Source organism: Acanthopagrus latus, chromosome 5 (assembly GCF_904848185.1).
Source record: "Acanthopagrus latus isolate v.2019 chromosome 5, fAcaLat1.1, whole genome shotgun sequence".
NCBI lineage: Eukaryota > Metazoa > Chordata > Actinopteri > Spariformes > Sparidae > Acanthopagrus > Acanthopagrus latus.
This window is the reverse complement of record NC_051043.1, coordinates 16,822,729-16,844,208: the sequence shown is the minus strand read 5'-3', so window position 1 is coordinate 16,844,208 and position 21,480 is coordinate 16,822,729. Positions and strand designations below refer to the sequence as shown.

General features: G+C 41.9%; 2 protein-coding genes across 4 annotated transcripts in view; both read left to right on the top strand.

Moving 5' to 3' along the window:
- LOC119019481 (phospholipid-transporting ATPase ID-like) overlaps positions 1-9,817 on the top strand; it is a 35,517-nt gene extending 25,700 nt beyond the window's left edge. Inside the window, exons 18-28 of the mRNA XM_037098115.1 lie at positions 769-933; positions 1,144-1,255; positions 1,495-1,600; positions 1,718-1,859; positions 2,217-2,400; positions 3,042-3,265; positions 3,417-3,500; positions 4,495-4,740; positions 4,833-4,971; positions 5,752-5,882; positions 6,029-9,817. Of these exons, the coding sequence (XP_036954010.1) occupies positions 769-933; positions 1,144-1,255; positions 1,495-1,600; positions 1,718-1,859; positions 2,217-2,400; positions 3,042-3,265; positions 3,417-3,500; positions 4,495-4,740; positions 4,833-4,971; positions 5,752-5,882; positions 6,029-6,355 (1,860 nt within the window). The 3' untranslated portion in view covers positions 6,356-9,817. The remainder of the gene's footprint in view (positions 1-768; positions 934-1,143; positions 1,256-1,494; positions 1,601-1,717; positions 1,860-2,216; positions 2,401-3,041; positions 3,266-3,416; positions 3,501-4,494; positions 4,741-4,832; positions 4,972-5,751; positions 5,883-6,028) is intronic.
- Positions 9,818-13,790: 3,973 nt separating this feature from the next.
- The window catches only part of dapk1 (death-associated protein kinase 1), a 71,162-nt gene continuing 63,472 nt past the window's right edge, over positions 13,791-21,480 (top strand). The window contains exons 1-2 of one of the 3 annotated variants that reach the window (XM_037097568.1): positions 13,791-13,971; positions 14,731-14,942. In XM_037097568.1, the coding sequence (XP_036953463.1) occupies positions 14,839-14,942 (104 nt within the window). In that variant the 5' untranslated portion in view covers positions 13,791-13,971; positions 14,731-14,838. Of the gene's footprint in view, positions 13,972-14,040; positions 14,535-14,730; positions 14,943-21,480 lie in introns of those variants that run through there. The other 2 variants (XM_037097569.1, XM_037097570.1) reach the window with 2 other exon arrangements.

Sequence of the window (21,480 nt, the reverse complement as noted above, 5' to 3'; positions counted from 1 at the left end):
ACAGAACAGGGGAAGATTACTTGCAGAAATGAAAATGAAATTTTGAAATAAGTTTTCCTTTGGTTTAAAACAGTTACATTTGATGAATACAGACTGTCACAGTAGCAAAATGATGGGGATCCAAATGCAGATACGGGACAGACAGATTGAAAACAAAAGCAACCTTTAATGAAGCTGAAAGACAATTACAAAAGTATGAAATAAAAAAATTAAAAAGGGAAACAACAAAGACACGCAGAGAACCAGAAGTACCAAAAGGCAAAAGCAGGCAGTCAAAATCAGCAACAAAACCAGAAATCAACAAGTGGTTAATAATAAACAAACCATGGGAACACAGGGACCATGAGCTAAACTTTACAGGGCTTTAAAAGTAATGAGTATAACCTTCAAATCAACTTAATCTGAATTTACTGCAGAGATTTAAAAAAAAAAAAAGTGGATTACATTTTGATATAAGACATCTGACTGTCAGCCCTAAAATCATCGATTCCTACTGAAGACATAAATACATGTCGCAAACAGGCTCTGGGATCAACAAACGGGATAATGTAATTAGGATACACAGAAAAGGTAATAATATTCTGTTAAAGTTACAAGAAAAAGGGTACAAGTAGATTATGGATACATTCAGTGAAAAGGGGGGGGGATCACTAACAGGATTACAATTTTTAAATAAAGAATGATATACTTGCAAAATTTACACAGCTGGGCAGCTTTTCCTTCACTTTATATCTTCGGATACACTCAGCTTATGTGTCCAACCAACAGGAGTTTGCTGGCGATGGCCTTCGGACTCTGGCGCTGGCCTATAAGGATTTAGATGAGGAGTATTTCAACCAGTGGAAACAGCGCCACCATGAGGCCAGCACGGAGATGGACGACCGAGAGAGCAAACTGGACCAGCTGTACGAGGAGATAGAGAAGGATCTGCTGGTAGGAAAACAAGGGAGGGAAAAGTCATGTTTCAGTGAAGCTCACACAGTAAAAGCATAACTGAGTATTTGCCAAATGCATGACAAATGATTATGTGTCTGAATGTGTGTGTGTGTGTGTGTGTGTGTGTGTGTGTGTGTGTGTGTGTGTGTGTGTGTGTGTGTGTGTGTGTGTGTGTGTGTGTGTGTGTGTGTGTGTGTGTGTGTGCAGCTGCTTGGAGCAACAGCCATAGAAGACAAGCTGCAAGACGGAGTACCTCAGACGATTGAGCAGCTGTCCAAAGCCGACATCAAAATCTGGGTTTTGACTGGTGACAAGCAAGGTACATATCAGCTCATTCTTTGATTTTGGGTGTTTACTAGAAAATGTTTTTGTGCTTTAATGCTGAAGAAACTCAAGATTTTTCTCATGCTGCTGCAGTACCTCTATCCACATAACCTCACTGAGTAGCAGATCACAGGGTCATTTGAGAAGAAAAGGTTTTAATTAAATAGAATGTGATGTGTTTTTTTTTTTTAGATATCTACTTACTGATATTGTGTTGATGTTGTCGTGTTCCAGAAACTGCAGAAAACATTGGTTACTCATGCAACTTGTTGCGGGAGGAAATGAACGATGTCTTCATCGTTTCGGGCAACTCGTCTGAGGATGTCAGACAGGAACTGAGGTCAGAGGAAGTTTTGGTTGTGATAATTCAAATTCCAACCGAGCAATTGTCGTTTTCACACGCTGATTATGAAACCTCTCCGTGCTTCCGTCCATGTTTTATTCTCTTGTGGAGCAGGAATGCGCGGACCTCCATGAAACCGGACGTGGTGGAGGATTCAGTGTTTCTGTCAGAGAGGACGCTGGGTAAAAGTGTGAAAGTGGTGACGGACGAGGTGGCCAACGGAGAGTACGGCCTGGTGATCAACGGGCACAGCCTGGTACGATGAGAAGTTTCATCATTACAGTGCGCTGTTACAACTGCTCGCTGTATGGTTAACTAGACTAACAGCAGCTACAGTTGGCAGCAGTTAGCGGTCACTCTGAAGCTATGCTGCCTCTTTTTGTTTTCCCTTTTTAACATTTCTTACATGTTGCATCCCTTTGAGATTTTTCTTGCTTATCATTTAAATTCACGAGGGAATAAGTTATTTTTCTGATCACATGAAGAACTTCAAAAATCCACTAAGGAATATAAAATATGGAACTGTATTTTGTGTAGAAAGGTCTACAAACCCACAGCCAAGTTGTAAAATTCTCAGTTGTTGCACTCTGTTATTTCCCCCACGCTCTCTCAGGCCTACGCCCTTGAACGCAGCACGGAGCTGGAGTTCCTGAAGACAGCGTGCATGTGTAAGGCAGTGATCTGCTGCAGGGTCACTCCTCTGCAGAAGGCTCAGGTGGTCGAGCTGGTCAAGAAGTACAAGCAGGCAGTCACACTGGCCATCGGAGATGGAGCCAACGATGTCAGCATGATCAAAGGTATCAGCAGGGCGGCGGAAAGTGTTGAAGATCATGGTGTTTTTCATCCTACATAGCAAATCTGCATGGGAAGATACGCAGACAAAATACAAGGTTGCAAGTGATCTTTTAGGTCAAAAAAGCTTTGAGAAGCTGACAAGAGATGAAATGCAGAGTTGATTAGTAGAAGATCCTCATAAAGTTAATTAAAAGTTAAAAATCAATAAATGGTTTCAGACATCTTGGAAACAGAAGAGACAAACATCTGCTTTTGCAGAACCTCAGAACTGAGTATTTGCTGCTTTTTTCCTGCTGATTGTAGATTGTTGCTTTAGCAAAACAAGCAATTTGTAGAGATCACCTCAGGGATTTTCCTTTTTTTCATTTGCTCAAGAAAATAAACCACAAATTAATCGAGGATGAAAATAAGAATTAGTTACATGCCTGACACTGACTGTATGCACAACTTGAAGGCTGCCAATCTTTTTTACAAATCAAGGTTGAGTGATTAAAAAATTACAGTCAGTGTGCAGGATGTCCATGTTGCACAAGTGACAAGTTTAGTGACCAGTGGTCTGCAAACTAGAGTTGAGTGGAGCTGAGCCTGCAGCCTGCAGAGGAATTCAAACACCCCTTTCTTCTGCCTCTATTTGTCCACCCAGCGGCACATATAGGTGTGGGCATCTCAGGCCAGGAGGGGATGCAGGCCGTGCTGTCCAGCGACTACTCTTTCGCCCAGTTCCGCTTCCTTGAGCGCCTCCTGCTGGTGCACGGCCGCTGGTCCTACCTGCGCATGTGCAAGTTCCTGCGCTACTTCTTTTACAAGAACTTCACCTTCACCTTCGTTCACTTCTGGTACGCCTTCTTCTGCGGCTTCTCTGCACAGGTGAGAGAGTCAAGTAAGATGGAGGGAGGGAGGGAGGGAGGAGGGTGGACGGCTGACAGCTGTGTGTGGGTGGAGGGAGTCTGTTCTCCTGTATTTCATATGAGTTGGAGAAGTTGTTCAAAGAGTTTCTGCGTTTGATTCTGCCTTTCAGACGGTGTATGATGAGTGGTTCATAACACTCTACAACCTGATGTACACAGCACTACCTGTCCTGGGGATGAGCCTGTTTGATCAGGTAACTATGTGACGTGTGTCTGTATGAGCTCATGTGTGTTTGTGCCAGAGGATGAACGAGGTGACGGATTTGTCAATAAAGTCTGATACTGACACTTTGTGTCTCTGTCTGTTTACCAATCCAAAGTGTCAGTACGCCAATTTGACAATCTGACAACCTGAGAATGAGACTCAGCAATCAATGGTCTTTTTTCATAATTGTCTTATTTAGCTTTAACTAAAAGAATGCATGTATAATCTGGAAAACTGTTCTGTGGAAGACTGTTACACATTTCTATATAATGTCTAAACCATTATAATTAATATGATATTTTATTATTATTATTATTATTACTACAGTTGCAGGATGTTACTGTAATTGGTTAGGATGGATTTGTTATGTCCAACTCACACTTCACACCTTAAAAATATTAAAGATTAATTTAAATGATTCAAAGGAAAAGCAGCAAATTCTTTCATACGTGAAGCTGAAACGCGACAAACAACTATCAGAATCATTTTCTAAAACTCAGCTGATGGACTAATAGATTCAACTGTACATGTTTAAATTGTTGGGTTTACTATATTAATGAGGTTATGATACAAACTCAGAAATATTCATTTTTTCAATAACTGAATAAACAAGCTGTTCTCAGAGCAAAATAAGGTCCCCAGAAAACAGTTTGAAGCTAGAAAGTTGGCAGGGTCCGCCACATATAAACATACTGTGACACAGTATGACATAATGTTGTCCTTTAAGGTCAGTTTGTTTGTTCAGTCATGAAAACTTAGAGTCTGTTAGTTTGTTTGTTTGGGCAATGAAGATCTTTCTCTTCTGATTCCTCTTCTTTCCCAAAACTACATAGTGCACCTTTAATTTAATTCAAGACATCATATTTTATATGCTCTTCATACGCTCACTAGTACTTCAGGCTCAAGGTGTTTTAGCAGAGAAACAGGAAAGATGAACACACTCACACCAGGACCTCATGTCTTTATGTCTCCCTGGTGGCCAGGATGTGAACGACGTATGGAGCTTCCAGCATCCTCAACTCTACGTCCCCGGTCAACTCAACCTCTACTTCAGCAAGAAGGCCTTCTTCAAGTGTGCCCTCCACAGTGGCTACAGCTCCATGGTGCTCTTCTTCATCCCCTACGCAGCCATGTACGACACCGTGAGGGACGACGGGAAGGACGTCGCTGACTACCAGTCCTTCGCCCTCCTCACCCAGACGTGTCTGCTGTTTGCCGTCAGCATCCAGGCATGGGGAAACCTTTTCTTTTGGAATAATCTTGTCTTATACATTTTTCAAGTTTAGAATAAAAGAGTAACGTGTTTTCTCTGTGTCCGTAGTTGGGGTTCGAGATGTCTTACTGGACGGCGGTGAATACTTTCTTCGTGTTGGGCAGTCTGGCCATGTACTTCGCCGTCACGTTCACCATGTACAGTAACGGCATGTTTCTCGCGCTGCCCTCGGCCTTCCCTTTCATAGGTGACTGTTAAACTCATCAACTCACCAAACACAGTGGCTGGCTGAAGGTCACTGAATTTCTGTGAGAATTTCCAGATTTCTGTCACTGATAAGCATGTCTGCTGCGAAGGGGAAGCTTTGTTCGGTCCTTTACACAAGGCTCTTCCAGAGAAAAGGTGGCAGTATAATTCAAACGAGTTGAGTCATTCTGCCAGGTGCAGTGTCTGAACTGTGTCTGGTATGTTTGCACAGGCAAAATGTCTGGTTTACAACTAAACTCAACACCAAAACTGGCTTGGATCTCTGCAATGTGAGCAGTTGCCCAACCACTCCTGTTTTTAGTTTCATCTGAGTATTTAAGGTGCAATATGTAAGAATTTTATTTGAAAACTCTTAAATTGACTTAAATCATCAAGAGATTGAAAAGAAAAAACCATTATTACGATATGACATCTGTGTGTTGTGTTGCGGAGATATCCCCTGAAGTTAGCAGCTAGCCCTGGCTCATTCCGGTCAAAGGCTCCTTTGCTAGAACAGTTAACATTAACACACACTCCTGCACTCTTAACCCTTAGCCTGGACTGCTAGCTGCATGGCTAACTAAACTGAGCTAACTAGCTAACGGTAGCTACAGTTAGCAGCAGTCAGTTGTAAAGGTGAAACAGTGCCCCCCATTTGTTTTGAGTTTGAATGAAATTCTTACATATTGCAGCTTTTAATTCATCAAGTTAAGCAGTTAGGAGTACTGTCCATAAATGAGTCAACAGAAGATCCTGTGTGTGTGTGTGTGTGATCGTCCAGGAACAGCCCGAAACTCTCTGAACCAGCCCAACATCTGGCTGACGATCCTCCTCACCTCAATCCTGTGTGTCCTTCCTGTGGTTACCTACCGCTTCCTGTTGATTCAGCTCTGCCCCAGCATCAATGACAAGGTACAGCTGGAACTGAAGTAAACTGAAGTAAAACACTTGCATGTTGCACGATTATCCACCAAATAGAAGTAAGAGACAGCAATTGTTTGCATAAGTCCGTCTTTATCAGACATGTTGACTTTGTCGCAATTTGCCCAAACTTTCAGGTGATGTTCAAGGTGAGACAGGCCAAAGCAGCACCTCCCCCTCCAACACGACGAACCCGCATCCGCCGCACCAGCTCCCGCCGTTCAGGCTACGCCTTCTCGCACGCGCAGGGCTACGGGGACCTGGTGACGTCAGGCCGGTTCCTGCGGCGTCCCGCTGTGCGATCTTCAGGTTTCACTCACGTGGGTCGCACCACCACGGGCTTCAGTCCCATGGGACGATCGGCAGGGTACAGCCCGACAGGACGCCCCCAGACTGCCAAGGTCCCAGATGTGGAGGTGACATCGCTGCAGATGTACAGGACTATCAGAGATCCTGCCCTCTGACGGAAGGAGAAATAATGCCAACTGCACAGCTGCATGCGGCTGGCAGTCAGAGGTGTTTGAGGCTCTCATTTTTTCTTGTGTTACCATGAGGAATCGAAGATTTTTCAAGATCCATCTCTGATTTGCTCAGTAGCCTAAGGCAAGGGTTGAAAAATGCATGACGTTTGCTCTAAGCCTTGTATTTTGTAATGTAAGTTTTATCAAAGGGAACTACAGCAAAATGTGTTGCCACTTGTGATTGGATACTTCCCTCAGACTGTGAGTGTTCATGTAAAACATGCCTCATGCAGAGGTAACACAAGAGGTTTGACTAATGAAGTCTTTCTGACACTAGAAACAGTAACAGGGTGATTCATCTTCAAACAGGAGCTACCACAGAATGACAAAGTGTCATCATGTTTACAGACTACCTGGATGTTCTTCACTCTGGGAGTCCAGATGCACAGCAGGCTTTGCACAGAGGATAGAACCAGCAAAGCCATTTTGATTGAAGTACAAATTTGAAAGATTCTTAAAGTGTTTGTTTTAAAGCATTATATTTCCCTTTCTTGAAAGCTGTACCAGCAGTTAGCACTTCAGCACACGGCAGTGGGAGATCACTGAAAGTTTAGAATATCGTGATTATGTCGCTCCCAGCAGTTGTCTTCACAGTTGGTCGGGGGAGGAGAAGAGTGAGGAAACGTGTTTTTTGCAGCAGCAGCAGGATTCAGCATTCTGAGCCATCTGGCTTTTGTTAGACATTTGTATGTTGCGTTACCACTTTCTGCGTGCTTGAAGAAGTTTCTGCAACCTAAATTCATTTGGGAAAAATGAAGAAAATCCCCAGGGTCGTTATTTGGCCAAAGACGAGTCTGTGACGCAGAATATTTTTGGATTTAAACTCAGAAGACAAGGCCATTTAATTACAATCTTCAGTACCACTGTGCAATGAGACACAATTTATACTTCAAAGGGTTTATACGTTCTAAGTAATAGTGTTAGTGTTAGTCAGAACATGATGCATTTTTGCTTCACAGATAAGAAATAGGCTACCAACAAGAGCAATGTTTGGACCGACAGGTTGCGAAAAGCTCCAAGTCATGAAGCATTTTTCTCACTATGCTTTCAGACGTTAGTTTAGACAGTGATTATTAATACTAAGTAAGTATTGTTTGTAAGAGGTTGTTACACTACAGTAATCCATCAAATATGCCATCCATTGAACTACTCTTAAATTGAATTCTGGTTGTGCTGAAGGAGGATATACATTATCCATCCATCCATCATCTACACCCACTCATCCTGTCCCAGCATGCACTGGGCGGGAGGAGGGGCTCACCCCAGACAGGTTGACACTCACAACCTACAGGCAATCCAGAGTCGCCAGTCAGTCTGACTGTGGAAGGAACCCAGCCAATGTTTCACAACCTCACAACCCAAAAGTTGCTCTTCCGATGGGTTATTATTTATCTGTCTATTAGCTGTCTCTAAAGCTTGTAGTTATTACTAATAAACAATAAAGAATGCCTCATGACAATGTGGTACCAGATTTTCTACAGTGCAGCTATATAGGAGCATAACATATATAGAATAAGTCTCTGCAAGAAAATATGAGGCCAGTATTGTTCGTGGACATCAGATCACGTTTATATCCAGTGAAGAGGGATCTTTCTCCTATAGTTTGTGTCTGCGGCTGCTGGAAAAACTAAACCAACTGCACATTTTCATCTCATCAAGCAGCAACTACATGTCTTGAATACAGAATTCAAAAAGTTGTTGTTTGCTGGAGGAAAGTCGACCATATCTTTCTCTGTTGGAAGGGTTATCGTACACACGCTACAGTGTCCACATGTCCTCAGCTAGCTGGTTTTCTTTTGTGGTGCAGTTTTTGGTGCGTTCCCTCCTGGAATATTCTAATGGGCTTTTAATCATTACGATTTGTATCTCATTTTGAAATCAGTTTATAAGATATAGCACTGCAGTGACAATTCTGTATTCACTGTATAAATGTTGTTATCTGGCTTGTTTCCAACATCTCTCTCCCTCAGTCTTGTATCAGCTTACTGTGTGTATATGTATATTTACATAATAATACTTAACTTCAGAAGAAACAGAGAAGCTGCCCTTATATTTAAAGCAAAGAAAATTCCTGCATCTTGAGAAACAGAAACAGTTGTGACAAGAATATTTGCAGGAGGATAGAGATGTTCAGAAATCAGTTTTGAGCAGCTACAGTCGGGAGGTTTCTGAAATGTCATGTTTGTTATTTCAACAGGAAGATGACTTCTGTAGGTATCTGGGATCAATCTTAATTTATTATGTGGTGCGTGAAGGTTTAAAGAACCGTTCAGATGGAATTGTTTCAATACTTGTACAATCATATTATTTACCGGCTCTTTCTTTCCTGTATCTCATGGATCCATGATTGTGTTTTTTGAACTTGTATGTTTTTCGTCCGCAGTTGATTATAAACCATGAAGACGACTGATGGATGCCTTGAAATCATAAACCTGGTGAATCAAGTGTATTGTTTGTATCTGATCATCTGCTACCACAATGTGTCTCAGTCAGTTGTTTGCCCGGATTTGAATGTACTAACACGTAACCTGCTGGTGAACCAAAGACTTATTCAAGGCCTTGTCAGACCTGGTTTCCTCTAAAGTAAAATTGATGCTCATCAAAAACAAAAAAATCTGATGCTGGAGGTCAGGGTGGTGACGCTGGTTTGTGCCACTGACAGCACAGTTATTGTTTACTGTACATTTACTGTATGGAAATATTTCAAAGCTTGAATATGCAGAGGAAACATTAACGGCATGTTTGTAAAACTGTTGCTAATATTCGATCTTTGCCTCAATTAAGATCAAAGTCTCGTTCTGTTAAATCTTTTCACTCAGTGGTCTGATAGCTTGTCTAGTTTTGTGCAAGATGTGACCATTTTAGTTATACTGGGGCAATTGTCATTATACTGGGGCCAGTTTCACACAGATGTCAGTTGTTAATAGCAGATACATGTGCAGGGCTCCTGTATGCGGATGTTTGGGTGACAACTGTCTCAAAGTGAAATATCAAAGTGAAATATAGGAGCTAGAGGACATGAGCTCATGTTGCATGTTGCATTTTGCAAATTTGGAGAATTCAAACAACAGAGCTGACATTTAAATTCTGACTAAATTCATGGAGAAATCAGTCAGAACCACCCACTAATGTATTGCGTGTATTATTTTTTTTTCAGTATTTTTTCGGTACTGTAATTAAAATAAAGTGTAGCCTCAATGAAAAGTTAAGATATTTATCAATATATTACTATTAATGTATCTTCATCCCTGAAGACTGAAATTGTATCAACATAAGGGATTTTTGATCATTTCTCTTCCTCAAACTTGACTAAAGAAATCTTGCTCTTTTCTGATAAGCATTTTGTATTATTTTTTTACTTAAAAGAGTTTTTACTGCAATAAAAACGTAAAATATCAACATGTCTTACCTGTGCAGTTGTGCTTTTTTACAGTCTGAAGAAGATTTTTGTGTGTCAGTGTGATGATTTGTAACCAGTAGATTGTTGATATTGGTATAGTAGCATACTATTTTTTGAAAATGTAAACTTTGTTACTGACTAAAAAATGTTCTGTAAATGTATGTAGGTGTAGACTTTGATACTGAGTTAATTTGTATGATATCTGCAAATAGAGAATCAGTGTGGACATGCAGATGCAGGAGGCACTGGACAAGTCCTGGCCTCTCTGCATCTCCAGCATAGATAAACAACAGTAGAATAGACCAAAAAAATAGAGTGTAAAATAACAAATGACTGCATATCTTTCATGTATCAGTGTATGAGGGGCCATTTTCTCTTAATGCAACTATATGTTCCTGTCTCACTGAGTTGAACATAGAACCAGAACATCATCCTGAAGGTGAAGTTATACTACTATGTGAAATAAATTATGGACAGAGCTTTTTCTTGTCAGGCACAATCTTTGTCTGATACAGCCAGAAAAACGAGCAAAGTGACTCTGCTGTCAGAGATAAATGCTGGTCTGACCAGCAGATGGTGTAATAATCCAGTTTACATCCCTGCCGAACCACACAACACCAGCCTGATGTTTCCCTTCATTGCGCAACACTGGAAGAATATCTGGAGCGCAACAACTGCAGGAATTTATTATGGCTGAAACAGCACATGTCCTGTTTACTATTATCGTGCACTCGCAGTAATATGTGCAGTGTGTAATATAACATGATTTATGAGACAGCTCTGCGCTGCCCATCAGGCTAACAGTCCGGGCTCATGGAGGCTATTTATGATGTTGTTGCTGTAAATGAAAGCCATGTATCACTACAAAGCTCTGGCTGTGCTCTCTGTGAGGGCCAAAAGAGCACATTTATGATCATAAAGAAGATTAAAATGAAAAGAGTGTGGTGCAAAGGCGGAGCTTCATGTTTGTTGTTTGATCATGCTGTGAAATCTGAGGTGGGGACCCACACATTATAACTTCTCATGTGAAATAAAAAAGATAGAATACACGAGGAACTAAATCCCGCAGAACATAAAGGGAAGATGTTGGAGCTATAACTGTGGATGAATTCATTAAATGGATATTATCTCCCATATATGATGCCTGACGAATGCATTACTTGATGCAGCTACTGTTCCCTTTGGAGCAGCTCACTGTGTGGTTGTTACTCTGATGGTACTTGTATTTTTTTTGTCTTGTGATTTCAGTCTGGTGCTGATGGAGGGGACAAACATTTACAAGAGGTCGCAGGACTAAATTAACTTAGTCATCCAGAGACACCAAATGATCACAGAATGATGGAAAACTGACCAGACAGTGAAAGCAGAAGACGAAATAGGTTATCTCAGTCAGTACGTTTTGTCTTGTGAGGACCATGAATGTCTGTACAAAATATCACGGTAATCCACTCAGTAGTTGTTAAGGTAGTTCAGTCTGGACCTGCATGGCTGAAACCCATCTGTCCCCCCGGTTGTGATTAAAATCTGTCACCGCAGAGCTCATATCATTCACTTTCTCTTCTCTTTCGGCTTTCTTTACCAAGTGCAAAATTATGTGGATCTGCTGCTCCACTGAAGTGGATGGACAAATTATTCCAGCTCTAAAAGCCCTGTGTGAATCTCAACATCGCAGCCCATTCAGAGCCGGGTGTGTTTACTCCCCTAAACTGACAATTCTACTGGAATTAAATCACAAATGTCATTTCAAGGCAAACGCCTCTCACTTAGCACGATTTCCCCTGCTAGAGTGCTATGTGTTAACATAACTGATCAAGTCTTTGAGTTAAACAAGCAGAAAGATTGGCTGCTTTTATCACATAATATACATAATATATTTACATCAGGGGTGGAATATGTAAGTGCATTTACTCAGCACTGTACTTGAAGGGTAACTCCACCTATTTTACAGATTAACATGACAGATCTTTGGGAGTACTACAGCACATGTGAAAAAAGTTGTATAAAGCGCTTCGTGGCGCTAGAGGAAGCTACATGTAGTCTAATGTATTGCCTCTAGTGATGTCACAGCAGCCAAGTGGCTAATATTGAAAAGCAACCACTGGTCTAACTTTGCACTCCTGTAACACATTACGAGAAAGTTTAAAAAAACAAATGATCCAAATGGTCACAACAGAACCAGTGACTTCGCCTTTTTTATTTCATGCATTCTTCTTCTCCTTAAAAACCTGTCGCCGAAATTACCCACAATGCAACTTAGCCACTGAGACATCAATGGGGGCAATACATCAGATTACATGCAGCTTCCTCTGGAGCTACAAAAGGCTTTATACTACTTCTGTCATGTATGTAGTTGTACTACCCAAGACCTGTGAACACACATTAATGTATAAAATTAGTGGGGTTACCCTTTAACAACAAGTCTGAGATACTATACTTTTTCTTTTCTTGCTACTTCTCCTCCACATGTCAGAGATACATATTGTACATTTTACACCGAGTTACATCACAGATTAAGATTTCACTTACAAAACAACGTTTAAAAAATATGGTACATGGGTACAGATAACATTTTGATATAAACATTTTATATCTGTTTTCCTCCACCACCAGTCATCAAGGCTCTCAGAACTTGTGATGCAGCATTTCTATTGATATTCTGACATTTTATTGACAAATCATGAAGGATTAATGATTTAGACAAACAATAATTTGAGTGACAGCTCTCGATGCCACCATAGAGCTAATATCTTTACAGTGTGCCATCTGAAGGGGAGCAGAACCGATCAGATACGATGGTCACACAGTTTCACACTTCACCTCGACCGGGCATGTACAATACAAATCAAAGTCATAATATGTCTCAGAGAATGAGAGGTCAGCAGGGGCCTCCTGGTCTAATTGTAAAGTTTGTTTCTCAGTAAATTGACCAGGGTGTAGCCTGCCTCTTTCTCAGTGCATGCTGAGATTGGCTCCAGCCCCCCGCAGCCCTGAAGGGGGTTTATCAATGACCCAAAAGATAAACAGATTGATGGTTTCTCTGTGAGTCATTTATTCTCACAGTCTGAGATCACTGGAGTTGATGGTGATTTCTTTCCCACCAAACTATGATCATGTTTAGTCCAAGAAAGGAACACCTGGGTCGCATGTGTCTTTACAGCTTGCTTATAGTTTTGTCAGTGGAAGCCACAGAAAACGGATGTTATGGACCTCAAACTGCGGCTGGTGGACTTTGAATTTAAATCTGATAGCTTCCAGTAATGTACGATAATGATTTACTTACAAAACAGACTCAGCCTCAGAATCGTTTTACTTATTTCAAGTTGTTTTGTTGTTGTTTTTTTTTTAAATGATATGACACCTACAAAACACGCTGAAAGCACATAGATGTTCAGAGACATTGTACATTATATCCTCATAAAGATGGAGAATACTGCAGATTCCACAGACGTCTCAGCTGGTCTACATGTGAACTTGATTAACTCCTCACAACAACATCATGTTGCAACAGAGAACTCTGGATTGTTGATAGACAAAAAACACTCAAAACTCTACATCACAGCTTTTTTTCTTATCAAAAAAACGATTTCATTCAAACTTATATTTTATTGATAGAAAAGTGAAATAATCTGCTAAAATGTGATTAAAGTAAAAGTGAAAGCTCTGCTGCCCTCCTGCGAGAGAAGCGGCTACTCCAGCTTCCACACACCGATGACGCATTCAAAACACGTGAAAAATAAGGACATTACGCCTTTCTCGTTGAAAAATAGCGTTTTGCCAGCGCTTTTGGTGGCGAGCAAACTTCGGTTTTGGAGCGTTTGGATATGTCAATAAGGAGCAACAATTTGCTTTTTAAAAAACAAACAAACAAAACAAAAACGTGATTGCCTGGTGGTATTGCCGTGCCGTTTCAACTGCCGGAGCACGCGACATTCTAGGAACTCGGCACCCTCTAATGTTCATTCCCACATTTCCCACAGGCTCTGAACGCACCGCCAGTACCAGGCTGCCTTACATTGTTAACGTTGATTTCTCCTGCTCCAGTCAGCCGTTTTGTCTTCCGTGAGCCAAAAACCGGGGTCACACGCTCCCGGAAAAAAAAAAAAAAAACCGCATGAAATCTCGGCTACGTTTGGCAGCGGGACACACACACCGGCAAACTGTAAGATACTTTACAGCGTATTCATACGATTTGACTCAGTTTTAGCAGCAATGTGAAAAAAAGCCAGTGACGCTCGCTTTCAAACACACAAGCTAACGATAATGTTCACGATTCTTGAACATTTCACAATGCGGAGGAATATAACAGGGTTTTAAATTTTACTGTGCGGCTTGGGAATTCTATATATTTTTTTTTAACGGTTTTGACTTTTTAAGCACGCCGTTGGACTGGGTGAAACACCTGTCCGGGCGCCCTCGGGTCATTATTTACAGGAGATAGGCTAACGATATCACTACTCAGCAGTCATTTTTCGAGGAGGGGGAGGAGGAGGCTAGCGTGTTTCCCATGGCTACACCAAGCTTTCATAGGAGGGGGTTATTTGCATTCCTAACCAGCCGGTGGTGACACACTAATGGTTACTTCGCTATCATCTTAAAAAACAAACAAACTGGCAGCTGTTAAAGCCCGACATTTCAAACGGCTGCCCGGGAAAATGGTAGAGATAGCCGGGGCTGGGAGGACAGATCAGCTCCAGGAGTCGTGACGTCGCCCTGGAGGTGCAGGTTCATTGCTCAGTCAGTTTGGTCTCCTTTTGTTGACTGGACGCACACCCCTCTCTCTCTCTCTCTCTCTCTCTCGCTCTCTCTCTCTCTCTCCCCCACACCCCTCCTCCTCCTCCTCCTCATCAGCTGCAGTCAGGTTTCTCCGTCGAGGTCTAAATGTTTTTTTCTTTCTTGATCTTTTCACTCGGGTTGGAAGCTCTAACATGAGGAGGACCGTTGCCTGTAACCCTGCCCAGACCGGAGGCTGCTGGTAGGGATGGTGCCGCTGTGAAGAAGCCCGGAGGGGGTGGACGTTTCGGAGGACATGCCTGTGGTCGGGGGAAGAGGGAGGAAGTGCCCGGACAACATGACTGTTTTCAGCCAGGAAAACGTCGAGGAGTTTTATGAAATTGGAGACGAGCTGGGGAGGTGAGTTTTGCCGAGATCTGTGCTTATTCCTCCTGCGTATGAACTTCCTCTTCTCGTGGTGGAGTTGTGAGAGGGAGGGTGGGAAAATACCCCTGTTTTCAGTTGTGATTTTAGAAGATCTTGATATGCAGGTGCAGCATCATAACTCACCCATAGTCAAAAATGTGTGTTGCCATAACATTCTGCATTCATACATTTGCATGCATATGGGTTTAGTCAATAAACAACACACACACACTAATGCATGCACTCACTCAAGCAAGCATGCCTGCACACGTACACTGCCGGTGAGGTGTTTGCAGGACAAGCATCCCCCCACTACGAATGTGTCTGATTAATGCAGTCCATAATGCATCTGTGTCAGTGATGAAGAGGTTTGCGTCTGTTACTGCAGATTTATTGGAAGAGGGGGGCTGACAGCATCTTTGCAGTGGGAGGATTTACATTGTGGCACAGCCAGGATTCATTTCATCCGGACTGTGTTTGGTCAAAGGTGAACGCTTGATCATGGGGATACAGAGGGTGAATGCAGACGAAACAATCTGGCAAGACGGGGGTTTGTCTGGAAAGTTGTTTGAACAACAGAGAAGGATGAAGAGTGAGTGATATGCTTAAATGCTGTGCAGTCCTGTTGAATATGAAAACAGCTTAACTATACTGCTGCACAGGTCAAAAAGTACATGACGTAATGGTAAAGGTAGAAATGACACAAGCAAGGGTGCATTTACCCCCACAATGGATGATAGATGCCTTCTCAGATCTTTGTCAGAAACATGGATCACTGTGGGTTTCTGGTTATCAAAGAGACACATGCGTTTTGGTAATAATCAACCAATTGTTTTCTACTCTCAGGGGCCTGTCTGGTAACACTGCTTCTCCTTTTAGCGCTCACCTTCCCGCACTGTGGGGGAGAGCTGGAGTTACTCTTGCTGCTTTACTATGCTGCTTTGGTAATAGAGACGATTGGGGAGCTTTGTGTAATGGGATTGAGTTTCTGGCTGGAGGTAAAGAGACAGCTATGCAAGTGTGATAAGTCTCATTTTGTTGTCGCTCTACCAGCAAAGTCCATTCTTTGTTGTGTAAATATTTGAAATATGGTTGTCCACCATCATGATCATAATCATGACTTCTCGGACATTTGGAGAAATGAACATGTGAGACGTCTGCTTTTCTTGCAAAAATCATTGCCGTTCTGTAATCAAGGCATGAAAGCTTTTATTTGGAGTGTGACCCCATGGAAACAAGCTCAGATAGAGTATTGCACAAGTCTGCATTTCTTTATGAGGCAGAAGAGTTATGTCTGACTTTGGAGAAGCTCAAGGCTATTGCATAATATGAAAAAATAAATCCAGCATACTTTATTATCAGCCTGGTTAATCTATAAAACTAAATTAATGCCGACACAGTTCATAGTTAGTATCAGCCTACTTTTGAATCCACACCTGATAATATCTACTCACTTTTTGCATTGCTTGTTGCTCTCCTACCCGCAAGTCTTAATGAAACTAGTAAGACAGGCTTGGGACAAGAATACGTAAATGTTTTTGCATGAAGCCCAATAACTGTGAATACCACCCAGTGTTTTACAAACATTTTTCACATGTTTGACTTGTTGGTTTAGCCACAGTTAGTTTACGATGAAAACCACTGAATCCATCTTTTCATCGGCTAGATTGCAGCGGCATGACCTGCACTGTGATGCCTCACACACTTAAAGACAGAGAGGCTTTTGATCTGACTGTACCCAAGGCTTGACTCTGGCTTGAATTGGAATGAGGCCCATTTGGTTTGGCGAAATGGGAAATCACCCAAGCAGTGACGTTATTCTTTCACTGACACTGACACTGTCTGCTTTGGTGTGCATGCATAGCAGACCCGCATCCCGGCGAAGCCAAGCATCTAACCTTCATTAGTATCTAGGCACAGTGAGCATGCAGGCAGTATAATGAGAGGCAGCCAAATTCAGTACATACAGCCAGAGGAGATGTATAACCCTCATTTTAGGGTCAAGTGTGCTTTCTGTGTATCTAGCCACAGGGATCGCCTGCCGAAGCCTTTCAAGTCTTCACCATCCAGAATGATTTATTCATCATGTATAATTTAACCACCTTATTACCTGGACCCGTCTGTCTCAGCCTTGTCAGTTGGTGTGTATGTGTGTGGGATAACCAACTAGGGGTACCCTGCAGGGGTGTCCAGAGAGGGGTGCAAAACGATCTTTCATTCAGAGAATAGCTGAAGTCACAGAAAGTTTGCTTTAAAGCTTCCATGCAAAGAATCAGATTGTTACCCACAAAGGTGCCCAAACAACATCAAATTCACCCCTTTGAACTGGATCCAGAAGCCGTCTAGTTTGTCTGTGTGTTTTTTTTAAAGGGCCACTTATGGAAAATGCCACTGCTGCTTGTCTCCTCCAAACCCTCTCATCTAATAAGTCAAGCTCTGGCCACATCTGTGCTCAGTTGATCTCTCTAATTGCCTCACCAATTGGCAGAAAATTCTCACTTCATGCCTGAGCTCAGCAGGGGATTACTGAAGACTTTACAGCTACTGGCATCTCAAAGGATCTCCTATTTCAGACCTCCTCAAAATGATGGTTGAGTGAAGAGGGAAGCATTATTGAAGTGTTTAAGGGAGTCACAGTGGCAATTTGTGGCAGTAAACTGAAACATACTTCCTAGATTCTAATGTGGACAAGCAACTCTCAGATTACTTTCTCCTGTGTTTTTGGGGTTGGGGGAAATCTGGGACACTCTACAGCCTTTACAATCAGGAGTATTTTTCCGTTGCTGCTAACACATTTGAGGAACCCTCGTCACGTCAGTGAGAGACAACACTGACTGGCTGATATCTGATCTTTTAAACGAGGTTGGTATCAGCCTAGAATATTAGCAAACCTTTATATTGGTCTGATCAAAGTGTGCAGTCATTTAAGGCTATCTCAGCTGGATTCTTCTTCACCAAAGTCGAGCAGCATCCAAGTCTGCACGAAGAAATAAGCAGAGCAGAATTATGGTTTGGGTCATGAAAGTTGAGGTGATTCTTTTTTTCTGTCAGTTTCCATGTTGTCATTTGTTTAGAGACCCACTGACTCAGCCATTTTCTGGCTAAATGGGAGACACGCTGATGAACTAAAACATTAGCTGACTGTGGAAGGCATTTTGTGTGTGCCTTTCATCTGGTCCACAGGGCAGTTTTACACTTTGCATATTTTTGCAGTGCCCTGCCTCCGTCATTAGTCTTTATTAATGTGACCGCTGTGTGGCTGTCCACCAATTGCCCCTTTTGTGTGTGTGTGTGTGTGTGTGTGTGTGTGTGTGTGTGTGTGTGTGTGTGTGTGTGTGTGTGTGTGTGTGTGTGGTTGCCATTTACAGAAGAGGAGGGGTCCGTGTATTTCAGCAGAGATTTTGCAATGCAAATGAACATTAAAAAAAGCATTAAACTGGGTCTGCATTTGGGTTATTTTTCTGCAAAAATTCCCCCAAAGCCAAATTTCAATGAATACAAAATAAGATTATATGCAAGACATCCACTTGGGCTCCTGTATTAAATGATGTAGAATTTCTTTTTGCCTTCAGAAAACTTCCAGTCCTTATGCAGACCATTAAAAATAAATCTACTAAATATTCACTACAACAAACTGAGACATCCTTTTTTCAGACACACCAGCACCAGCTTATGCCATGCATGCACTCGGTGCAGACTGTGCCCCAGCTACTGACCTAGATTTACCCCCTACCCTGGGTTATTGGGTGGAGGGGCAGTCTGGGTAGCAGGAGTGGCCTTGATGAGGCCTGCCACTCACTCGAACCCACCCCCCAACCCACCCCTCTCGACCTGAGGGAGCGGCAGTGCTGACACATAAATGCAACGTTGACACCTTTTGGCTGAGTTTTGAGTTTTGATGTCTTTTAGGATATTATATTGTTTATTGATTACATTTATATTGACTAATGCTTACAATGCTTTTTGATCTGAGGTAGCTTTATAAAGTCAGGCACTGGAAAAGGAGGAAATACAGAGTTTACTCAGTGTGACTGAATAATGTCATGATTGTCTGTAATGATTGTCCCCTTATGTCCCACCAGATATGGATTTAATAGCAATACTATTTAACCTGTACCCACTTCATGAAAGTTTGTTGATTATATCACAATTTTAGGCATAATCTTGTAAGCTCACAGGAGGCAGTTTCCTTACGTGTTTTTCTTTATTGCATTTTAAATCAAAAGGCATGGGTGGTGATGTTACTGAATATCCAGACAAATGAGGATGTAGTGCAAAAACCTTACAACAACATATCTGCTTGTTGTTTATCGTTGGCTACAGATGTGGGGTCTAAAGGTTAAATTCATAATGAACAAGATGGAAGGATTTCTTGATAGAGAAGACACATGTTTCTTTGGTTGCCAAATTTCTGAATTTACATTTTAATCATTTAGCTGACACACTTATCTACAACACTGAGTACATTGAGTGCAAAGGCACACTAAGCTTCAGTCTGTGTTGCCAACACTATCTAGCAGTAGTACGGAGTGTATGTGTCAGAGAGGCCTGCTGATATTCCTGTGACGGAGAGATCATCATCTAAGAGAGAAGTGCCAGAAAAAGAAAAGTGAGGAGATGAGAACAGTATGTGGTTTGTTTGACTTGAAGATTGTGGTTCTGACATTATTCCTTTAGGGTTCAGGTTTGAAGTCAGACTCTCGTTGTTTTAACTGCACTCTGTCTATGTCTCCAAGGCAAGCCTGTCCATCTTTGCCCGGGTGGTTTAAGTCTTGTGACCGTTCCAGTCAGACGTCTGCAAATTGCGGTCAGCTCACCAGTCAAATTGAAATCTGACTCATTTGGAATGTCCTCGAGGAGTGTAATGAGTTATTTTCAATTAATCTCTGCAGTCAATGGAGGATAATTGGATCCCTGCCAACTGTGTTAGCGGGTGAATGGCAGGGGTGTCATGCTGTGTGTGTGTGTGTGTGTGTGTGTGTGTGTGTGTGTGTGTGTGTGTGTGTGTGCGTGTGTGTGCGTGCGTGCGTGCGTGCGTGCGTGCGTGCGCGCGCACACATGTGTGTGGGGGGTGGTGGGGGAGCAACCCCTTGTGGTCAATTAGGAGAGATTTGCAGGCAGTCACGCATGGAAACTGAGGAACTGTAATCATCAGGGAAAGTCAACTGTTCTCTTTTCTGTCTTTCATCCTCCTTGTAGTACTTTTGCATTCTTGCTTATACTGTCACAAGATGGTCTCCTCTGCAAATAACACTAATGAATCTCATGACTGTACAAAAGTAAACTGTACGTACTGTACAATAAGTCTATGACCTGTACATAATAGCCAACAACATTCGAAAATGGATTAGTTGACCAGAAGAAAAACAGTGAAAAAAGTATTATTTTCGAAAGGAGTAGTGTAAACATATATTTTATTACAGTCAAAAGATGCAGGTTTGTTATGTAATACTCCTTCCGATGAGAGATTTTTTGGAACATCTATTCTCTTATCACACATGCTCACCCACTTAAGTCCAAGACATTTCTCTGGGAGGATGCAGCACTTGTTGTTGGACTATATTCACTTGCAAACATGAAACTGTCTCAGTGATTTTTTTACTATCAAACCCAACCTACCTAAAGTTATAACTAATTAAATTATAAATGAATACAGTAGGTAATTTTCTGTTTGCTGTTGTTGATTGGTATTTTTGCTGTTAATCATTCACCCTCTGATGCATTGAGGGTTACTAGAAAGCACCATTATTTGTTTAGAATAAATACGAAAAGTTTTGGGTAGTTAGCATGAGCACTGATAGTGACTTTAGCTAAGCAAGCAAGAACACGTGTCATTAAAAAATTGACTGTAAAAGTAATCGTTCAAACTCTAGTGATGGATGTGTGCTGTGTGTGTGCTTGTCTGTATTCATGCATCAGAAAGTCCATGTGGGTTTGTTATGGGGTGTTAAATGTCAAAGCAGTGGTCATCTGTCAACAGTGTTTGTCCTGCAAGCAAATTTACCTTTCAGTTAGGACATGCAAGTACTCAAGACCACAAGACATATGCAGCTTTTAGACTAACACACAGCTGAATATACTATAACACCTCACATGTCATTGTTTGGGTGTTCACAACAGGATGATCAAGGAAGGAGTGCAGTCACATTTTCTACACATGCATTAATGTACATTCATTCCGACACACTGACCATTTCTTTGTTGGAGGACTGTGCACCATTTCTAAAAATGTGTCTTCATTTTAACACTTAGAAAAGCCTGTTTGCTGCCGCTAAACCTTGCCTCTCTGATGGATGAAATGTTCCTCTTTTTTTGCACTATTAAAATATCACCCGCCCCCAGAGAGGTTGAAGATCATTGTTGAAAAAATATTCTGGAGGCTTTTCAGTATGACTGTTGCTTGAGCCTCAGTGTGGCTGAAGATTGCCTGGCTGGAGGAGCAGTGCAGACTGAGTGACTGATTCTGCTTGATGTGTGGTTGTTTCAAAAACTACAGCAGATAAAAAGCCAGAGTTTCCAACCTGGAGCTCAG